Below are 22,550 nucleotides of genomic sequence, written 5' to 3'. Positions count from 1 at the left end.
TAAAGGTAAATTTATACTTCATAATCTTATCCCTAAATATTAAAGAGAAAAAAAAATATGTAATTAAAAAAAAAAAGCTAAGTATCCCAATCTCAATAAAACTAGTAATGTGCCCGCGCATTGCGCGGGTATCTAATTTTTTTTGTACAATTATTTAAGATTGTTTAATTTTTTTTAATTTTATATCATTTACATATAATGATATTGATATTCTTTTTAAAATATACATGTTGAGATGTTTTGTAACTTATTTTATTACATCTATTAAATATAAATTATATTAGATATAATTTTTTTAATTTTTTTTGCTACTATTTTGACAACTCGTGAAAAATGCCTCCAAAACTCTCCTCATCAATTTCTCTTTGGTTGCACTATTATATATAGTATTGATAATAATAATAATAATAATAATAATAATAATAATAATAATAATAATAATAATAATAATATAGAATCCATGCTTAAAAAATGAGAAAAGAACTTAAAATGGTAATAATAACATAACATAATTTATAATTTATTTAAGTTATATTGGTTTTAAAGGTATTTATTAAAAGTAAATGAATGAAATTTAAGAAGTTACATATTTATTTGTTGAAATACGAAAAGATGCAAAAATAACTTCAATGTTGATATTCAATGTTTATAGTTAACATTATATTTTAATTATCTTTCAACCCACAATGAAACTCTTCAACTTGAAGGGGTGTTTGTTTACCTATTTTTCACCCCCTGTTTTCCTTTTCATTTTAAAAGGCAGAGTTTTAGGTGTTTTATTAGACATCTCATGTTTGCCTTTTACAGTTGGAAAATAGTTTTTTACAAAAGCTGAGAATCTCTGCTTTTTGAAAAACAGTCTTTTCCAAGTGCAAACAGCAAATAGGAACAACAACCAGCAAACAGGAACAACAAACAGCAAGTAGCCAAACGACCCTCAAGATTTTTAAAATTATTATTTGGAAACAACAGGAAACATTTGACATATTTATAAACTCTTAATATAATGTTGGTTTTAAATGACCCACAATTTTTCAATTGTCTTGGACTTTTGTTATGTGAGTTATAGACTTATTTTTCATTATTATTGATCTATACGAAGAATATTAAATCTGCATTCTTTTAATAACTTGTTAATGTCACAATTATCTATTTTAAATATCAGTACGTTATTTACTTAGGAATATTTTGTATAAGTATCATTAAAATTCAGGAATTTTTTTGTAAGTATCATTAAAATTGATGATAATATCTAAATTTTAAAAAAAAAATTGAAAATACAATTATAATTTTTCATTTCTTATTGTGCTTGAAAATTAAATTACGAATTCCCAAACATGAATTATATTATTGTAATTGTAAATGATAACTGAAACCAAACCAAATAACTTAAATAAATTTATAATTATTATTTCTCTCAAATAAATTTATTAATATATATTAAAGATTTAAATATATAATAATATTAAATATAATATTAAAAAAAGGTGGATACGAAATCACCTATCTATTTCCCATTAATATATATTAAATATAATAATAATAATTGTAAATTCATTATATATATTAAAGATTATACATCCTTGGGTTAGTTACATAAAACTCATGTTTATTGAGAAAAAATACAAATGTCTACACAACCCTTGATTTTTGTTTTTTTTTTTTTTCTTGAGAAAAGTTGGTTTTATCTACAAATAATTTTAGATAAAAAAAATATTCAAATGAGCAAATTCACCTATCACAGGTGGAAAATGAAATAATATAATTTGAATTTGAATAATCATATTTTTTTAATCTGGATAATCATATTAAATATTAATCCAACAGTTTTCACATATTTAGATTTGTATATTTATATTACGGTTAAGGTGAAAAATATCCCTAACGTTTTAGGTCATGAGCAATTTTATCCCTAACATCTAAAATGGTGCAATTTTATCCCTAACATTGATAAATTGAGTCAATTTGAGAAATAATTCATCAAACTGTCTTCTCGGTCAGTAATCTTGTCATCTACACTTCACATATACGTCATTTTATCAGTAACAAATCACAAACATATATTGGGATGTGAAAAAAATAAAAATATATATACTGTCTTTTGTATGAATTGGATAAAAAAAAATTCAAAAAATTCATCGAATTTATAAATATTAATCTCAAATTCTATTATTAAATTATAAAAAACATTAAATTCTTTTTTTAAAACAAATTGATATGCAATTGGTGTAGAATAAGGAACAAAAATATTTGTGTTTGATAATATAGTCTGAAATTAACCCAAATTATCAACGTTAGGAGTGAAATTGCTCTTGACTACCAACGTTAGGAGTAAAATTGCACCATTTTAAACGTTAGAAGTAAAATTGCTCCTGGCCTAAATATTATGGGTATTTTTACACCTTAACCCTTTATATTAATATACAAAACAACCTTTTTATAGTTATGTTTAGTTTGCTAATATTATTATTATTATAATTTAACTAATCATTAATTGTATAAAACTCATCACCTAATTCATAAACAAAAAAAACGGATAAGATAATGGGAAAAACAAAAACTGTAAAGAGGAAATGAGGAATAACTGTTGTATTTGACAAAATTGAAATAAATTTTGGGTTTTATGATAAAATAATTAACATAAAAGTGTTTAATGATATAATAAAAAAAAATCACATATTTAATTGTAAAATAAATATCAAACATGATGTTTGATGTAATTTCCTCAATTCTCTATATGTTTTATTATGCATTAATATCATCCACTCATAACTCATTCGAATTTCATAATCAAATTAATTATATTATTTTATTAAATATAAAACTTTAATTAATTAAAATTCTTTTTAATGTTGATTTTTAAATGTTTGACAACTAATGAAATAAGCCTCTAAAACACTTCTCTCATTTTCTCTCTGCTTCCACAATTATATATAGTATAGATGTGGATTTGTTCTTTAATCAAGACATTCACTAGTTTTCCTTTTTTTTTCGATAAGATGGTGTGACCCAATTATGAAATTGAGCACTATAAGTTCATTAATGTCCAATATTATCATGAAAATTATTTTAAAGTCTAATATCATCATTATTGTTAAGTTCGGTTAAGTTCGGTAGCATTCAGTTAAGTTCAGTAGCATTCAGTTAAGTTTAGTATTCAGTAGTATTCAGTTAAATTCAGTTCAATATTCAGCAGTATTCAGTTCAGTTCAGTTCAATTCAGTTCAGTTCAATTCAATTCAGTTCAATACAAATCTTCATATGAATACAAACTCTTAACTTTTTATTTTAATTAAGGGTTAAAGTGCAAAAATAACGTTTTGGGTCAGAAGTAATTTTACCTCTAACGTCTAAAATGGTGGAATTTTATCCGTAACATTGATAAATTGGATAAATTTGAGAAATAATTCATAATATGGATGCAATTCCTAATTTTTAAATATGAATGCATATTTAGTTTTTTTTTTTTTATTAAACCATATATACTTTAATAAACTATCATTTCTTGACTTTTATCTAATTTATAGATAATGATAAACTATAAATAATAATAATAAATAATGATAAATTATAGATAAATAATAATAATTATAATAAATTATATATAAATAATTATAATATAATAAATAATGATAAATTACTGAATACTGAAACTGAATGCTGAAACTGGATGCTGAAACTGAATGCTGAAACTGGATGCTGAAACTGAATACTGAAACTGAATGCTGAACTGAACTGAACTGAATTGAATTGAACTGAACTGAACTGAACTGATTGTTACTGAAATTAAGTGATAAAGAACAGGGCCTAAGTTCAAGATGTAATTTAATGATCTTTTTTTGTCTTAAACTAAAATATAGGAATGTTGAATTCTAATTGAAAAATAACAAAGGAAAAGATAGCTATTTTAAAATGAAGATCACCTAACATTTAAAATTACGAGAGTAATCGTTAGAAATATTAATGACATGCCCACTATATATGGGTTCACCAATCCTTTTTGGAGCCAAGTGACTACCACTATAGATACTGGTGAGACCCGATAATAACATGCAGATAGTCATAAACAAACCTCAACTAAGATCTCTAACCAAATGTCCTACAAAAGATTAGGATAAGACCAAGGCCCATAAGCCCTAGAGAAGATTGAGAAGCGACCAATGAAATGTCCATGACTAGACATCAAGCGTCTAGACAAAGGCTTTTAAATAGATATTAATTTTCACTTAGTTAGTGATTGACCAAGTAAATTTGGTCAATTATCGTTAGATTTAAACTTATTAAAATCCTATAGTAGAAATTAAAATCATCGTAAGGCTTAGATTCACATCTTCCAGATCTAATGGTGACTGACCAAATTCACTTGGTCAGTCATTGTCCACGTGAAAACTACTGCTTAAAGAGATGTTACGAATTCCACGTGGACTAGAGGTTATAATCCGGATGAAGAGCCAAATCAGTGCCTAAAGGATAGTGTGAACACAATCAAAGAAAGGCAAAATGCATGGAGAATCCTTATTGGAATAATGTGGTCTGTCAATGAAAGCATGACACTTGTAAACTCTAATTGGGTCTGTAGCAACATAAAAATAGAAACTTTAAGAGAATCATTCAAAACTCCTCGTACATTTCTTTTATCAGTTCTGAGAGTGGTAGTACTAACTTAAACATCAAAGTAGTTACATTGACAATCGACAACTCTCTTGTTTTACAGGAATACACTAAAATCATATTTGATAACATAATCAGTTAAATTAAAATATTAAACACTTATTTAGTTTTAGTGTGTTTAATAACTACTTAACTACTTAGATTATTCAATTAAGATTCATATAAAAAAAAATCTTTCAATTAAAGCAAAAATCACTTATTTTGATAAATTAAAATATTTAACTTAAAGTTAAATTAAATATTATCAACTAATTTTTTTTTATATATTCAGTATCTATCAAACATTTACATTATTTATTAGTTTCATCACTTATAATATGAACACGTTTATTTTTCAACATTTAATTTTCAATTTTATAAACACCACATAATGAAGTTAACTTTTAATATAAATGAATTATGAAAAAATATATTGATATTGGTATGGGTTTGTTTGACAACCACAAATTGGCTTTTCTTTTTGCAGCAATGTACCTAAAAAAAACAATAGGATAATGAAATTTTAACAATGGTAATAATGGAAAATGAAATTTGTAACCCTCCTAAACCCTCCAAATTGGTGGGTTTGAAAATTGAAATAAATATACACAAATCAAACCCTTCCAAACCCTTTCCAAACCCTTCAAAACCCTTACCCTTCTAAATTTATATCCTCCAAACAAGGGTTTCCACAAACCCTCCCAAACCCTTCCCTTACTAGTAACCCTCCCAAACCCCATCCAATCAATATAAGAGTGAGATCGGAATTCACAATATATCACTCACTAATTAAAGATAGATTAGGTGAAAGGTCCTAAAATTTGAAAATTATTGCCACTACCACCACATCCACTCAGAAAACCCCTTTTCAGTAAATTCCAATTTCATCACAACTTTCTAATCATATTCCTTTTTTTTTATTAAGAAATTCCAAAGTTATACTTGTGAATTCATTGAATTATGACTACCATCCTTCATGATCCCATTTTTAAAATGAACTGAATTTTTTCATAAAAAAATGAATTGAATTTTAATCACATAAAATTGAAATTGTTGGTGCCTATCTTTCCAACATTTATTATTATTATTATTGACATTGCTTGTAAAGAGTAAATATAATTGTAGAAAATAGCAAATTGGGCCATGATCCAGGGTCCATGGCCCAATTCCTTATCTCCCAAAACTAGAAAGGAACATTTTCTACAGTTATTTTATTCAATTAAATAATTTCGGGTTAAGATGCACAAATATTCCTAATATTTTAGGTCAGGAGCAATTTTACTCCTAACGTTTAAAATGGTGCAATTTTACCCATAATATTGGAAGCTAAGAGCAATTTTACCCTTTATATTGATAAATTTGGTCAATTTGAGAAATAATTAATCAAACTGTCTTCTCGGTCATGCATTTTGTATATACACTTCACACGTGCGTCATTTTATCAATAATAAATCACAAACATATATTGAGATGTGAAAAAAATACTATTTTTTGTATGATTGGATAACAAAATTCACCGAATTTATAAATTTTAATCTCCAACTCTATTATTAAATTATAAAAAAAAAACATGAAATACTTTTTTAGAACGAATTGATATGCAATTAGTGCAAAATAAAGAACAAAAATATATGTGTTTTATAATAGAGGTAAAATTGATCCAAATTATCAATGTTATGGGTAAAATTGCTTTTGGCTACCAACGTTAGAAGTAAAATTGCATCATTTTAAACGTTAGGGGTAAAATTGCTCTTGATCCAAAACGTTAAGGGTATTTTTACACCTTAATCCAATAATTTAACTCTCGGTTGTAATCTATCGCATTAAACAAAGTAAAAATAATAAAATTTATTATGGACTATAAAGCCAGGGCCGGCCCTGGGCATAGGCCTGGGGTGCGGCCGCCCAGAGCCCAAGGCTAAAATGGGTCCAAAATTTATAATTTTATTGAATATATACTATTTTTTTTAGTTATAAATTTAGTTATAATACCCATTGTGTCTAAAAATTGACCAAATAATATGATATTTTAGGTCTAAAACGGACCCGAATTTCTATTTTTATATTTTTAAGTACAATTTTTTTATTAATGGCCCAATATCTCTTATTTCGCCTGAGTCCCTAAAATGTCAGGACCGGCCCTGTATAAAGCAAAAACAGTATTTTATTGTTGGCTTAATACATCGTTTGTCTCTTGAACTTGTTCAAAAAGTTTGATGACCCACTTTCAATATGTCCCGATAACCGTCTAAACTTATATATAATGTAATCAATTAACAAAAAAAAAATTAAATTAGATGCGGCATTGTACGGATCTTAAAAACTCATATTTCATTAATTAAGTTTGAAATTATGCCTTCTTAGAACATATCAAACTTAAGATCGGAGTCTAATTATTGCAGCTTAAGATATACTGAGTCTTAGAGATAGTGGATTAGATAATAATGATCAATAATAATGGGGAAGGATAAGATGAATTAGAGAGACAAGGCATCCCTTTCTTTGCTTCCAGTATGAGATATTTGAGCACTAAGCAAACCCGCTCTTCTCTTCAAAGTCTCCATTAATCTTCCCTCCATAAAGCTTCCTCCTTTTTCATCATTCTCTCTCTTCTTTCTTTTTGGGTTTTCTTTTCTTATCCCAATAACAAAATGTGGCAGACACATCCCAATAAATCTTCTTCCTTTAGAGAATCCCTTAAAGCTCTAGAAGCCGATATTCAACATGCCAATACCCTGTGAGTTGCAATTCTCTTTGGAACCCATAATCATGTTGATTAATTTTAGATTATCTCATAAGGAACTCATTCTCTTCTTTCCTATTTACATTTACTGGCTCTATGTGATGTTTCATCCGTTTGTGGTAGGTAGGGCACAATTTGACATGATCAATTGTAGAATTGCTGAATTTTTTGAATTTGGGTATTCTAATTGTTGTATGAAATTTGAATTGATGAAACAAATAGATGGTGAATTTCAATTTTTAGATATGGATGTTTTTGCATTTCTTTCTTAGATGAATTTTTGCTAGAATTAATAGTTATGGAACTTGTGCGAGTATAAAGTTTTAGCCTTCGATGATTTTCAGTAAAAATCCATTGTTTTTCATATCTTTGTTTGCTGAGCTACGTCCGGAGGGGGTTGAGCATCCATTGGTTGCCGGAAAACTACATTTAACCTATGTATGGAGCTTTAATTTTTTTAGGGTAAAAAGGCAATGTAAGAGAAGTTCCGGTGAAAGCACCCGTGAATCCTGGATCCGTCACTGTTTTCAGTATCATTACTCAATTGGGTTGCTGTTGTATTTGCAGGGCAGCGAGTCTGCCAGGAGATTATGGCGGGGATCGGGTGCAATTGAGATTATCGTATAGCCCTCTTGCCCCATTCATCCTGTTTTTGGTTGAATGGATGGATTATAGTTGTACAGATGCACTTCCTAGTTATCTAGGTCTTCTCAACATACTTGTGTACAAGGTGGTTGCTATCTGTTTCTCACTTTCTCTTCGTTGTTACTTTTTCGGCATTGTTAAAGCAGATTAGAATGCTATGGTGTTTAGTTTACTGATCAATTGTGATTCTAAAATGCTTAAAAGTAGCTCTTGATCATGTTTAGGTTTATGTTGATGGAATGCCAATGTTGTCCTCTAAAGAAAGGAAGGCCACACTTCGAGAATTTTATGGTCTGCGTCTGCTCCTCAACGACTTCTAATCACTGGGTTTGGCAATTTTTGTTTACTTGCTTGATTTCTGAATGCATTTGGATGAAATATCCTTGCAGCTGTTATATACCCTTCGCTTAGGCTGCTTGAAGAAGAGTCTATTGAATTGGAAGATAGCCCTAAGAGAAGCCAAGGCGGCGAAGTTCTGAGCCGAAACAGAGCTGAAGACAAGAGGAGGAATCCGAATCCTGATACTCACTTTGAGAGAGATGATGAATGTGGGATATGTATGGAAGATAGTGCAAAGATGGTTTTGCCCAACTGTGGACACTCCTTGTGCATCGGCTGCTTTCGTGACTGGTATCTCCTATTCTTGGTTTACTAGGCAAAATGCAAAATTTAGCTCCTATGCTTGACTTAATTTGAATGTCGATTTAGTCATTACTCGTTTAAAATTGATGTTCTTAATATGAACATCGACTGTTAAGCGTTATCACAAGGAGGAGAACGAAGTAGAATACGATAATCTCCTTGTCTCAGATCAAGTGATTATTTCTCATCTTGATCTGATATGACGAATTCAAACTTCTAATGTGGCGAAAACAAGAAATTCAACAGCACATAGTTTAAATTCGTGTCTTTAGCGTATGTCAGGAACCACTTATAACCGAAAAGTTCTACGCACTGAGCCAACTTGAGGACTAAATTTTGCAATTTGCACTCCTGATTTTGGCCATGTAGTTCTTGTAGGGTGCTAGATTCACATTTGAGCTCATATGTGTTTGCACAAATGTTAAATTCTGTATTTGGCAGGAGTTCGAGATCTCAGTCGTGCCCATTTTGTCGAGGCAGCCTAAGGAGAGTGGAGTCTAGAGATCTATGGGTTCTAATCAATAACTGCGATATCATTGACAAAGCAACTCTTGCGAGAGAGAACCTGAGGCGTTTCTATTATTACATAGAGAAACTGCCTCTGTTGATGCCAGAGACTCATGCTATTGTATTTGACTATATGATGTGACTTACGGGAAACGAATGCAGTAACCTTACGTACGCCCAGCAGTCCGTTGTACATAGATAGAGTAAAGTATGGAGCTTTGATCTCTTCTGATGTGGCTCATTCGAAGATGTTCAAGCTCGCTGTGCATAATTAACTTAACCGATGAGCAGGTGACTCTGAAAGTTCATAAAAATCATAAGATTAAGCAACTGCAAATTGCGGGAAAGAAGGTATAGATGTAAATATAAAAATGATAGAGAAAGGATGGTATGCTTGGCATTCAACTCAGCTTTTTTTAGAAACCTGAGTGTTGGAATGGATATATAGCTAGAAACTTGTATATTTCACTTGCTTTATGTAACAAGCATCATGAATATTTATGAATCCAATATATATATGGTAATATAAATATATTTATAAAATATATATATATATATATATATCATTATTACTCTTAGAACCTTGAATTTTAGTTCGACATCACTATAAATAAGGTCAGCAAGTTAATAGGTTATTTTAAATAAATTCAAGTGGCTGATAAGTCATTTTATGCAAGCTCACGAAGATAATTTGTAAGTTTAAGTGACCAGTTAAATTTTCTCTAAGTTCAAGAGGTAAGGAGCTAATCAACTTTTGGAACCAAGTTCAGAAAATCGTGATACATTAAGCCGTATATGTGCTATGAAAATCTATGACCGGTTGTTTTACTTAGCCTAAAACTATAATTATGTTGACTAAATTTTATTCTTTACAAGTTTTTGAATTATATACTATATTAATATAAAAGTTCCAATCTTAATTTTTTAAAGTAACATAATAACCATAACATTTAAAATGGTACCGATTAAACTTCATATGATATAAATATTTAAAAATATAAATTTTTTAGAAGTTTTATAGTTATTATGTTATAGTTAGCAAGGTTTAAGGATGGTTAAAGTAATTTATCCTCAAAATCAATTTTTTCTTTTTGCCTCATTGATTGTTATAAAAAGACAATAAGGTATCAAAAATAGCTTTAAGATTTTTTTGGAGTATCAATTTAGTCTCTATCAATAGAGGTTTAATGTTTATAAAACAGTATCAATTTGCGTCTCGATAGCGGAACATGACACGTCATTCATATTATTCTGTTAAATTTTGTCAACTTTATATGGAGAAACAAATGAGAACTTAACGGAATAATATAATGTCGTGTCACGTTCCATTATCGAAGTTTAAATTGGTACTATTTTATAAACGTTAAGCTTAAATTGGTGCTATTTTGTACGTGAAATTTAAATTGATATCCCAAAAAACCATAGGCCTATTTTTGGGGTAAATTACACCCATGAACTTTACCCGTTTTTACATTGTGTCCACTGAACTTCAATTCTTAACGGTATGACCACTGAACTTTACACTTTTTAACATCAGTTGCCACTCAACTTTAACTAACTCCTCAAAATGACCGTTAACGACCTCAAAATGAAAATATTCAAGAACTAAAGTTGTTTAGAACGACATTTACCATGAAACCATATTTTTTATTTTTCAAAATCATATTTTTTAGAGCTTTCTCTTTCTAAAAATTCATTCTCTGTTCTAACTAAACTAACACCTAAATGGCATCAAAACAAAAAAAAAAATCAAGAATTAACGTTCCTCAGATGCGTCTTTGGCCATTTTCAGCCAGTAGAAACCATGTAGCTGGTCTTTCTTAGCTAAAGCATCTCTTCCTTCATGAGCTCCACATAAACCCTGGTGAATTTCTTGCAAAATTAGCTTGTTCTCTTTGAAACCAACGCATTTCAACCGGGGCCTGTCAAAAGATCTTTGGTATAAGATGCCTTCAATCACCGAATATCTTCCGACCTTTCGCAAGACTTTTTACCTGTTCATTTTTCTCCCTAAGAAGAGTACTTGTAGTAAGATAAAAAAAAAATCATTCATTCGTTAAGTCAATTATAAGACCTCTTCTTGATTGATGCTAGCGAAAGGCACTCGCTCGATGCGGCATGAACATGAACGAGACTCATTTGGGGTCGAAGCTAGTTTCGCCAAGTATTAAGTGGCCTCCTCATTCTCCTCCCCTAGAATTCGATAAATTTCAAAGGCTTCGGTCTTCAAATTTCCCTTCTTGCAAGAATATTTTGACCATCGCCAAGTATTTTTTTTATTACCTTGGTGCGAGCTTCAAAATTCTCAGTCAATTGACAAATCACAAGCTGAGAATCACTTTAGAGAATAGTTTTGTTTGACTTTATGATGTTAAGAATTCAGATTCCTTGCAACAATGCTTCGACCACGTTGTTGGATGTAACAAAGTCTAAAGCCGCTGTATATCGAAGCTTGATTCCATTGGGGCCTTTTACAAAAACTCAAACGTATGCCCATATTTAATTCCTAACTATATTAAACAGAAGGGTTAGGCTATGCTTTGTTTTTGACAAAGTAAGTCTTACTTTGTTTTTTCCACTATTGGATGGTGATGAACTTTATCAAAAACAAAGTAAGCATAGAAGGCACCCAGAAATAATGTTGAATTTGTATTTGCAAAGAGCCAAAACTTAGGCTAGACAAAAATTATGGTGAGATTGGGCCAATTATGAAGGAGCAGACCTAATATCGTCATTAGTGGGCTTGGAATTATTTGAGGCCCATATAGTTTTTTTGGTGAAAGGCCCATATAGTTTTGTCTAATTATAATTAATTTCAATTTTTCCTGGGAATGTTACAATTGCATACACATGTATATCATTTTTCCTTTTCTTGATTGAGATTTTCTTTAAAGGGGATTTTTAATTACATAATTAACATGTGCTTATAAAATCAAATTTCCTAATTAATGTCTAATTAATTAATTCACTACCTAATAAATTAAAAAATGTGTGAAATTAAAAAGAAGGTTCTAAAGATGAAGCTAGATACCATACAACCATTAACTTGGCTAAAACCTAGAAATTGGCATATTCCAAGATTGCCAAGATACTAGGGAAATTTATAAACAAATATGTTGTGTTTATAAGAATTCTTTAGGATTGTTGTTTTTTTTAATATCATTATTGCCCTTTCTTAGATTCTATGTCCTATAAATATGCTAAAAATATGATTTTTTTCAATATTTTTTTTATCTTCATATCCAAAATATAAATGTATTGTCATATTAGAAATTAAAAACTATACTCAGACATTAGCAATAAAATCCTCTTTTTTTCCATTTTTTTCTTGTTTTTCTCCCTTTCTTTATTTTTTTCTAATCTTTTTCTGTTTATTTATTTATTCTTTTTTCAACTATCAAAATTCTTTCATAAAAAAAAAACTATCAAAATTAGTAGTGGTGAAATCGTGAGACTTTAGGGAGATTCTTGTGAAATTCTTGTGAAATTGATAGTGGTAAAACTCATGTGAAACTTTAATGGTAACTCTTCCCGATAATGTTTATATATATAGTGATGAAACGATCGTCAAGCTCCATCGAAACTCTAGTAAAACTCCTGAGAATATTTCTGAAAATTAATATTGATAAAGCTTTAGTGAAACTCTTGGACATTCTTATCGAGACGAGTTCCGATAGACAGACCTCTCCTATATCATTAAGAACCAGACCTAGCATCACAAGTTTCGAGATGTCATTTCATTGTTGAGATAAGAAGCGTTACGGAATTTGAAAGATTGGAAAACGAGATATATGCATATATCTATCAAAATTAGTAGTGAATTATTATTTTTTTTTGTGTGAATAACTAACAACATTAATAATGATGTAACTTTAGTGAAACTCTTGTGAAATCCTGTAAAAATTTTAGCAAAAATTCTAAGTCAATATTACTAGTGATAAAACTTTAGTGAAACTCGTGCGAAACTTTTAAGAATATCTATCAAAATTACGAAATTTTTTAGAGTACTCCTGGAATAATACTCCCTACCAATTAAGTTGTGCTACATGTATATATTTTTTTCATTACACCAATCATCTTCCATGTAGTAGTAGGCAACATGAATTTCATTGGTCGGGTGTATTACACCCGGAGTACCGTAAAATTTCTCCAAAATTACTGCTGATGGAACTCGTGTGAAACTCATATGCAACTATTGGAGTTTTGCATCTATTTATTAAAATTAACATCAATAAAACTTTGGTGAAGCTACTCTGAAACTTTTAAAAATATCTATCAAAATTAATATTGATGAAATTTTAGTAAAATTCTTAGAAATGTGCATTTATTTATCAAAATTAGTAATAGTAAAACTTCTTGTGATATTTTTTTGAAAAACTTATCAAAATTAGTTATGAAACTTTAGTAAAACTAATGTGTAACTCTTGCAAATGTTTATGAAAATTAGTGGTAATAAAACTCTTCGAACTCAAAACTAGTAGTGATGAAACTTTAATAAAATTTCGTGTGAAACTCTTGGAGATCTACCTCTATTTATCAAAATTAGTAGTAATAAAACTTTAATAAAACTCGTGAAACTTTTTAAAGAAATTTGAAATTGATTTGCTTATATAACGTCATGTACTATGTTAAGATAATAAAAATAATAACATCATCCAATGGTGAAAACACACAAAATAAGACTTATTTTGTCAAAAACAAAGTAAGCATAGAAAACACTTATTTATTTGGTAAAATAAATAATATTTTAGCGATTAGAATTGATTTGCGTTTTTAATGTTATATATGTTGTTGCTTTGAAACAATGTTGTATGTATTATTATTGGTTTTTTTTTTACAAGAAAATGGATATTTTATTAAGAATAAGAATTCAAAGTCATATAAATAAAACTAAGGTACATAAATCCAAACCCCATGGCCAGACTCAGAATCAGTCGCCCTAGCTAACAAGTGGACAACCCTATTCGTAGACCTTTAGAAAATAAAACCCAAAAAAATCTCGAACTCTTTCAAAAGAGCTTTACAATTATCCATAAGAATACCAAAAGAAGAAACAAACACAAGTGCTAAAACTAGGAGTTCCAAATCCGATTCCAGTTAAACATTAGTGAGATCAGATGTTTTCAGCCAGCTCAACGCTTCTTGGCAGCTAAGTGCTTCTACCATAAGGGGATCTAAAATAGAGGGGATCAAGCCGTTTGGAGTAGATACGAACTCGCTATACGAGTTCCTAATCACCATTTCGAAACCAGACCAGTCCAATTCTTCAAAGGTTCAGGCATCGATGTTGAACTTCAACATGTTCAGTGGTGTGGGCATATTATTAGTGATTTAAGAGTGTAATAGTAATTTGTTTTTATTATCAAATATGAATAAATTTCCATTTTTGTAGTAGTTTTGATTAGAGATGGCAACAAGTAGGGTACCTGCAGGTAGTAGCAATCATGAACCCTTGCTCGTTTATTTTTTTAATTATCCGTATCCGTCTCATTACCTGTATGTTTTTTGCATCTCATACTCGTCCCATTTAATTCATGGGTACCGTGGGTACCCTTACCCGTTAAGAATCGGTAAATAGAACAAAAAACTTTACAAATTTAACAAATCATCCATCTAAAAATTGAACAAAGTGAATTTTAATCAATAATAATAAAATAGTTTAGTGGTATCACTCAATGTTTGAAGAACAAAAGACTGAGGTTCAAATCTCACATCTTACATCTAAAAAACAATAAGATTTTTTAATATATAAAAGAGTTATGACGAGTAACGGGTAATGGATACCGGTATCCTGAGAGGTATTCCCATACCCATGGTTTTGATCCTGATATCGGAATATCCTTGTAATACTTGAACACTGCCTCTAATGACCTGTAAAACACTAAACAACTAGACAGGGGGTCGGATTCCGGCGAACCCTCTCTGATGCCTAAGTTAGTATGGGAATACAAAGCTTAGGGAGAAAGTAATGGAGTTACACGTGTCACCACCATATTGGTCCGGAATCTAAATTCCCGCTCCAAATGGCTTTAGCGTGTAATTGGGACCCTAGATGGGCCGGTCCAAAAGTATGATTAATGGGTCTTTAAGAACCGTTTGAGGTCCAAACCTTATTATACACCGTATCAGATTTCATACCCGTTCCATGCCCTTTTATACAGGGTATGGATAGTATCATGTACCCGCAGATACAGTATCAATTGCCATCGCTAGTTTTGATAGAAAAGCCCAAGATATTATTCATGACCATCCTCCAAATTAGAAAGAAATAGAGAATAAAAAAGGAAAAGAATAAGATGGTATTAGAAGCATAAGAAGGTAATTAACATTAATTTAAGTAGAGGTAACAATAATATTCTTTATTACAATATATTAAAGGCAACATCCCACTTAAAAGAAGTTGCATGGAGTTCATCCTTGTTCCCATTTAATTCACCAATCAATGTATGCTTTTCTTTCCTCTAATTTTTATTTTATTTTATTTTCTCTTTAACATAAAGTTTTTAAGTTAGTGGGCATTTTCCTTTTAGAGGCCATTTGGTTCATTTTTGATCCTGTCCCACTCTCTAAAAGGATGCCTTTTATTTTAATTATACCCTCAATCAACATTATCAATACCTCAACTACTAATTAATTTCACTCAATAATTTATAGTATTAATTTCATTAGTACACCAACATTTAATATTACTTCTTTTTTAGCATTCAAGTAAGGATAATATTTAAGTAAAGGTTCATATATTGATGGATTGAAAGGATATTGCAAATAAATTTTGAGTTCCAAATTCCACACTCCTTTCTCTGTTTCCATATAAATATGCTCAATTAATGTATAGACAATATAAAACATAGAGTTAGATCCCATGGTATACCTATATTGAAATTTTACTCAAAAAGTTTGAATTTATTTGGTTTACTTGTTCTTGTTCATATTTACGATTGTTGTTGCTAATAGTTGGTAAATGATAGTTGATTTTCCTTTTCTAAGTAGTTATTAGCATCTATTTTCTGGTGACCGGATGTCTAGTTCTTTCTCCAAATCTGATAGCTTCGTACAAAACAAAGGAGACGATATGAGATTCTCTGATGCATAAGTCAGTAGCTTTCTTATATATTACAAATAGATAAAGAAAAAGGGTGTGTGTCATATGCTTAGGGTTCCACCACGAATCCTACCTTGTATAGTTCTATTGTAGTGTTCACATGGACCGTGACAGATCAAATGAATTTGATCAATTATCATGAGATTTAGGAGTATTATATCTAAGATTTAGGATGATTTTAATCTCCATCATTGGATTCTAATAAGTCTAGATCTAACGAGGACTAACCAAATTAATTTGGCCGATAAGGATCCACGTGAACATTACTGCATAGTTCTACTTAGGGTAGGACTTCACTTACTTAAAAGTATCAATGTACCTTTTCATCTTAAGAACATGGATACTCAACGGAGTACCCGGATCTCTCTTGCATGAATTGAGAGCATTGGTTGTCAAGAATCGCTCTTGACGCACAAGCTCTTAGAACATCTCCTTGAAATGTCCCATGATCTCAAACGTCTCTTGGTCAATGAACTATATATATATATATATATATATATATATATATATATATATATATATATATATATATATATATATATATATATATATATGAGGGACCATAGTGGCTAATGTGAGGTAGGTGATGCCCATGGAATCCTTTATGTGCCTTTCATAGGCTTCCATGATGACAGGTGTTGTATTTCGGACTGGTGCGGAAGGTAAAGCCCGGTCCAGAACATGCTCTTTTTGTTCCTGTTTAAAACTATTCTCAAGTTGCAGAACCAGTCAAGAAATTTCTAATCATTCAACTTGTCCTTTTCAAGAACAAATCGTAATGAGAATATATTTGTTGTGGTCATATTGATCTGCATAGAATTAAAGTAAAGTTGATTAATTATAAGGTCTTTTATTTCTCCCATTAACATGAATTAATATCCCATTAAAATAATTCATGCTAATGCATGCTTAGTGGGCCGAAATCCATATTTTTCCTTGACTTAGTGAAGATGAGTATGCACATGAAACTCTTGGTTATTTAGGTAGGAAAACCCCTTCCGATTACATTGTTAGTGTTGTGTCCTAAAAACAGTTTTGGAAATATTTATTAAATAAATGAATTGTTCATTTGAGTTATTTGATTTATTCAATATAATAGTTGACTATATAAAAGATATTTCATCTTTTACCGGATACTTAATGAGGTAGAATAAGTCCATCGTTTATATTCACAACTTAAAGTGTTCATACAATATGAAGTGAGACTGAACTTTATGACTCATATTGAATGATAGTAATCTTAAACATCACAAGTCAAGCATTATGTTATAGGATTGATATAATACCGTTGAGATGTACATGTAATAATGTCTATTGCTTTTGAAACAGGGAGCTGATCTTACAAGTTTTAGATATGAAAATATCTAGGCAGTTGCGTAAATGTGTATGAATGGTTCATATGCATTAGAGATCCATATATAAGATTACTATTTGATTTGGTTGATTATAAAAGACTTGCATGAGTCTGTTTATAATTTATAGGTCGGAAATAACTTTCGGGTCTACAACCAATCTCACATAGGTCTATAGGATCGCTCGTGCATAAAGTCTGGTTGCTATGTATATTAGGCTTACTCACAATGTATATGATAGCTATAAGATTCTGAATGATAATGATGTGATATAAATTATATTAAAGTATAATTTATAGGATTTTATATATTAATTATGATCTAAATTATATATATTATTTATGATATTATAAATAAAGGTATATATATATATATATTTGATAGAAATGCCATATCTCATTTTATTAACATAAAAGGTACAAAATACAGTATGAAAATAAACACATACAGGCTATAACCAGTATAAGATCCACAAAGGGAAGAAAAATGACTACAAAAAGTAATAAAAGACCACAACGAGCAATGATAACCATAAAAGGTACAAATACAACAAACATAGAAATTATATTCTTCTCGTAAGTCAAATCCCGTTAAAAAACCGCTGTAATCCATGCTTCATTATTTAGGCTCCTCCGGACGTTTGGATCTGAGTCCTTTCTGTTTTTGCAACCACGCAGATCTATAGATCTACGGACAAGATGAAGCTTTTTCGCTCTTGCTAAGACCGAAAAAAGACTAAAAGAAAGAAGTATAGCGAACAGTTGTAGATCTGACGGAAATAGAAGTTCAAGAAGATATATAGATTTCAAACTAACAAGAAAAAAAGTAATTTGAAACTAAAACGAAGACTAAAACATAAATTGGAGGAGGAAGAAGGAAGACAAGCTTCCTTCTTCCTCCTCTAACTAGACGTGTTTAGAGAGCTACAATGGAGAAAGTGACGGTAACAATAGCGGTAAGGACGAGATCTGAGAAGAAAAAAAGGAAAAATGAGAAGAAAGGTATATATATATATATAGCCAATGAGTGTTGGTCCAAATGGTAAGATGTTGAATCTCTGCTTGATAGGTTTGAGGTTCGATTCCTCACTCCGTCAAAATTTAGCCCCCATTAATAGATAATCTGTAAATTCCACTATAAATCCTCATCTGTAAACCATCTGTAAACCTCATTGGTAGGTCCAAGTATAATACTAGAATCATCAATTATTGGTACAAAAAATAAATAAAGCCCATTTATTTTCTTCTTTAAAAAAATTACATTGTTATTTTTTTAATTTCCTTAATGATGTTTAATTAAGATGATGCTAGTTTAAAGAAAATTAAGAAGATGCCACGTTATCTATGTTTTAGGAGCAAATGGCAGTATGGTGATCTCACATATTTCTTTTGATTATCATGGCCTTAATCAACGACATAATTTAACTTATAATCATTATCAAATTATATTATAATACTAATAATCTTCCATTTCTTCCACATTCAAAGCACATTAATGGATAGATTATCATTCTTAATTCTTCCAATTATGAAAAACATGATAAGCTGTGCCAGGTTTTTATTTGATTAGCCCAAAGTTTATTGTCTGATTAATTGATCTGTTTTTAACTTTTTATTTCTATTCATTTATTACAGGTAAACAATATACACATAAAAAAATTGGGGTAACTTACACCCATGACCACTGAACTTTATCATTTTAATATTGTGGCCACTGAACTTCAATTTTTAACAGTATGACCACCGAACTTTACATTTTTTAACACCGGTGGCCACTCAACACTTCAAAACGACCGTTGACGGCTTCAAAATAAAAAATTCGAAAAGTTAATGATATTCTAAGGAACTTTAATTCTTGAAAATTTCCGTTTTGAGGTCATTTAGGTGTTGTTTGATTAGGAGAGAGAAAGTGAATTTTTAGAGAGAGAAAGATCCAAAAAATGTGAAGAAAGATCTAAAAAATGTGATTTTGGAAAATAAAAAATGTGATTTCATGGTAAATGTCGTTCTGAACAACTTTAATTCTTAAATATTTTGATTTTGAGGTCGTTAACGGTCATTTTGAGGAGTTGGTTAAAATTGAGTGGCCACCGATGTTAAAAAGTGTAAAGTTTAGTGGTCATACCCGTTAAGAATTGAAGTTTAGTGGCCATAATATTAAAATGGGTAAAGTTCGGTGGCCATGGATGTAATTTACCCAAAAAAATTGCCCTAATACATGCCCAACTTTCTAAGTTGTCCGAACTGTAACTTACCACTAAATTTCCAAAATTACAACTGATGCACATGCACTTGCTTTTTTTGGAACAAATAACTCCTAAGTTGTTTATTTGGAGTAAATAATCCCTAAACTAAAAAAACATCTAACATAACATTACAGTATAAATAAAAGATGGCAAAAAAAAACTCTCAAAATCACAGATATTAACATATTTGAAGGGTTATTTTGTTTCAAATAAGTAAATTGATGATGTTAATGGCAATATTTTGAAGTTTCAGCGGTCAGTTTCAGTTTTTAGACAGTTTAGGATGTATTAGGTCTAATTTTTTTCATAGTTTAGCAACTCATGGAAAAAAAAAGCCTAATACATCACCAACTCCATGAACTTGTTCATAAAAGTAAACTGACTCCCTGAACTTTATTAGTGTCTCACCAGCTCCTTAAACTTGCTTATTTCGTATCACCAACTCCCTAAACGTGTCCATAAAAATAGATTAGCTCTCTAAATTTTGCAAGTGTCTCACTAGCTCACTAAACTTGCTTATTCTGTAACAACAAATACTAACTCTCTTTCTCCATCTATTCGATCTCTCAAACCTGTAACACTAACTCTTATAATAGGTTGAAATGTAGGAGAAGAGAAAAAATTACCTCTCGAATAGATGAAGATGTATTTTTAGAATTTAGGTTTAATAAGTTTTTATATTTAATTGAGGGATTATATGGTTAGAAATTTAAACGTAAGGGTGTTTGTTTCAAATTTCGAAGCAACGTTTAGGGTTTCATTCCAAACTGTAACAAATATAGTATTTGGTTAGATTTATATAACAACAGTGTTTTGAAGCGTTTCACATAAAGCTCAAAATGTGAAAAATTGTTTGTATAAATTTGACGTTGACAAAATTATTCTTCTAATTTTCAAACATATTACTTCTTTAATATTATACTTATTTCTATAACACTATTGTCCGAAAAATAACTAGCTTTTGCCTATCAAATAATTTTTTTATTTATCTATTTAGATTATTTTTATTATTTTGGATTTTAGTTATTTAGATTATTTTTATTATTTTGGGTTGTATCTTTTATTGAAAATTTTCAAAAATACTTTTGTGGTTTTGCCAATTACTCGTTTTTTTTTGTTAAAAAAGGACTAATGTTCATGCCGTTAGCAAAACTAATTTAAGGTTAACACTGTTAGTTTTAACAATTGATAACTTCAAATTCAAAAATCTCAATAATTAAATTTGTTTAGTATTTATCAATGCATTACGTTTTCAATTTTTCAAAATCATAATTTTCAAAGAGCTCTCTCTAAACGTATACTTTCTCTCTCCTTATAAAAATATCTAAATGATCTCAAATTAAAAGGTTGAAGATTTAAATAAGCTTAGAATATCATTAATTCTTAAAATTTTCTATTTTGAGTTCGCCTATAGTCAAAATTAAGAGTGTTGACCTAAAAATCCCCAAGTTTGTCAAACAATGAGGACCTCAATCCTCTTTTTACAATAAAAAAATATACACTGCTAATTTACAAATCGGTGAAATCACATGGATTATATATTTCAAAATTTTCATTATTTATTTATTTATTAGTTATTTTAAAATATGTCTGTATTAGACATTTATATACAAACAGTAACAGCTCATCACAATTATACCGAATATTAACAATTAATCAATTAATAACAAACAACTAACAACTGCAAACATCTAACTACAATAGCTAATAGTAACAGCTATCCGTTAATCCAAACCAACTCTTTAATATATTATCCAAAGGATAAGCAATTGGATTAATGGATCCTGATTCCTCCCTGTAAAAAGAGAAATTAAGGATAACAAAATTTCTCCAGATATGAGTAATTTTAATCATTTCCTTAATTAATTATTTTATTAATGTGTTTTTTGAGCTAAAATGGCCCAAACTAACCTCATTGATGCAAAAATATTGAAGCTGGTGCTTAAAGGAGAAGAAGGTAACGTATAAAGCTTTATGGGGGCAATTTCGGAAGGAATTTTGGGTAGCAATGACACATTTGGCCAACAGCAGGAGTCAGTAGTGTGTGTGTATAGAGGAATGTGTCTTTTTTGTTCATTTTTGTTTGTAATTAACTTTCAACAATTAGCTATTATTATTATTATTATTATTATTATTCGATAAATTATAGGGAAAATTACAAAATTGGGTCAAATGGGAGAGTTATTTACATATTTAACTCATTTATCCAACCTACTACATATCTAGACTATTTTTGTATGACTTTCTCAAAATACCATTAATATATATGTATAACACTTAGAAATTTTTTAGCCTTTCTTCTTTCTCCCTTCCGTCTGACTTCGCATATTTCGCAATATGCGAAGATAATGTTTGGTTCAGTAGATGATTTTAATTCGCAGATTTCGTAATATGTGAAGCCTGCAAAGACAATACTATCAGATTAACTTTCATTTTCGCAGATTTTACAATATACGAAGTAAAAAACGTGTTTTTAAGCAATATTATCTTCGCATATTGCGAAATCTGCGAAGTGGTATATAACAAAAAAGGCATAACAACAAGGGTGCAACAATAATTCTAACATTAAAATCATAACATTATCAAAATTTACAACAAGATTGCAACAGAACCAACATTAAAATCATTTCAAAGTCAATGTGACCAATCTTGATGGAAATTTCT

General features: G+C 29.8%; 1 protein-coding gene across 1 annotated transcript; it reads left to right on the top strand.

Annotated features, from left to right (window-relative positions):
- The first annotated feature begins 7,049 nt into the window (after positions 1-7,049).
- On the top strand, positions 7,050-9,768 carry LOC136228798 (E3 ubiquitin-protein ligase AIRP2-like). Its single transcript, XM_066017276.1, has 5 exons — positions 7,050-7,387; positions 7,961-8,123; positions 8,263-8,329; positions 8,428-8,668; positions 9,122-9,768. The coding sequence occupies exons 1-5, from the start codon at positions 7,302-7,304 to the stop codon at positions 9,327-9,329; spliced, it is 765 nt and encodes a 254-aa protein (XP_065873348.1). The 5' UTR covers positions 7,050-7,301; the 3' UTR covers positions 9,330-9,768.
- Positions 9,769-22,550: the final 12,782 nt, after the last annotated feature.

This window comes from Euphorbia lathyris, chromosome 5 (genome assembly GCF_963576675.1).
Source record: "Euphorbia lathyris chromosome 5, ddEupLath1.1, whole genome shotgun sequence".
Classification (NCBI taxonomy): domain Eukaryota; kingdom Viridiplantae; phylum Streptophyta; class Magnoliopsida; order Malpighiales; family Euphorbiaceae; genus Euphorbia; species Euphorbia lathyris.
The sequence above is the reverse complement of the archived record's forward strand: the minus strand, read 5'-3'. Positions and strand labels throughout refer to the sequence as shown.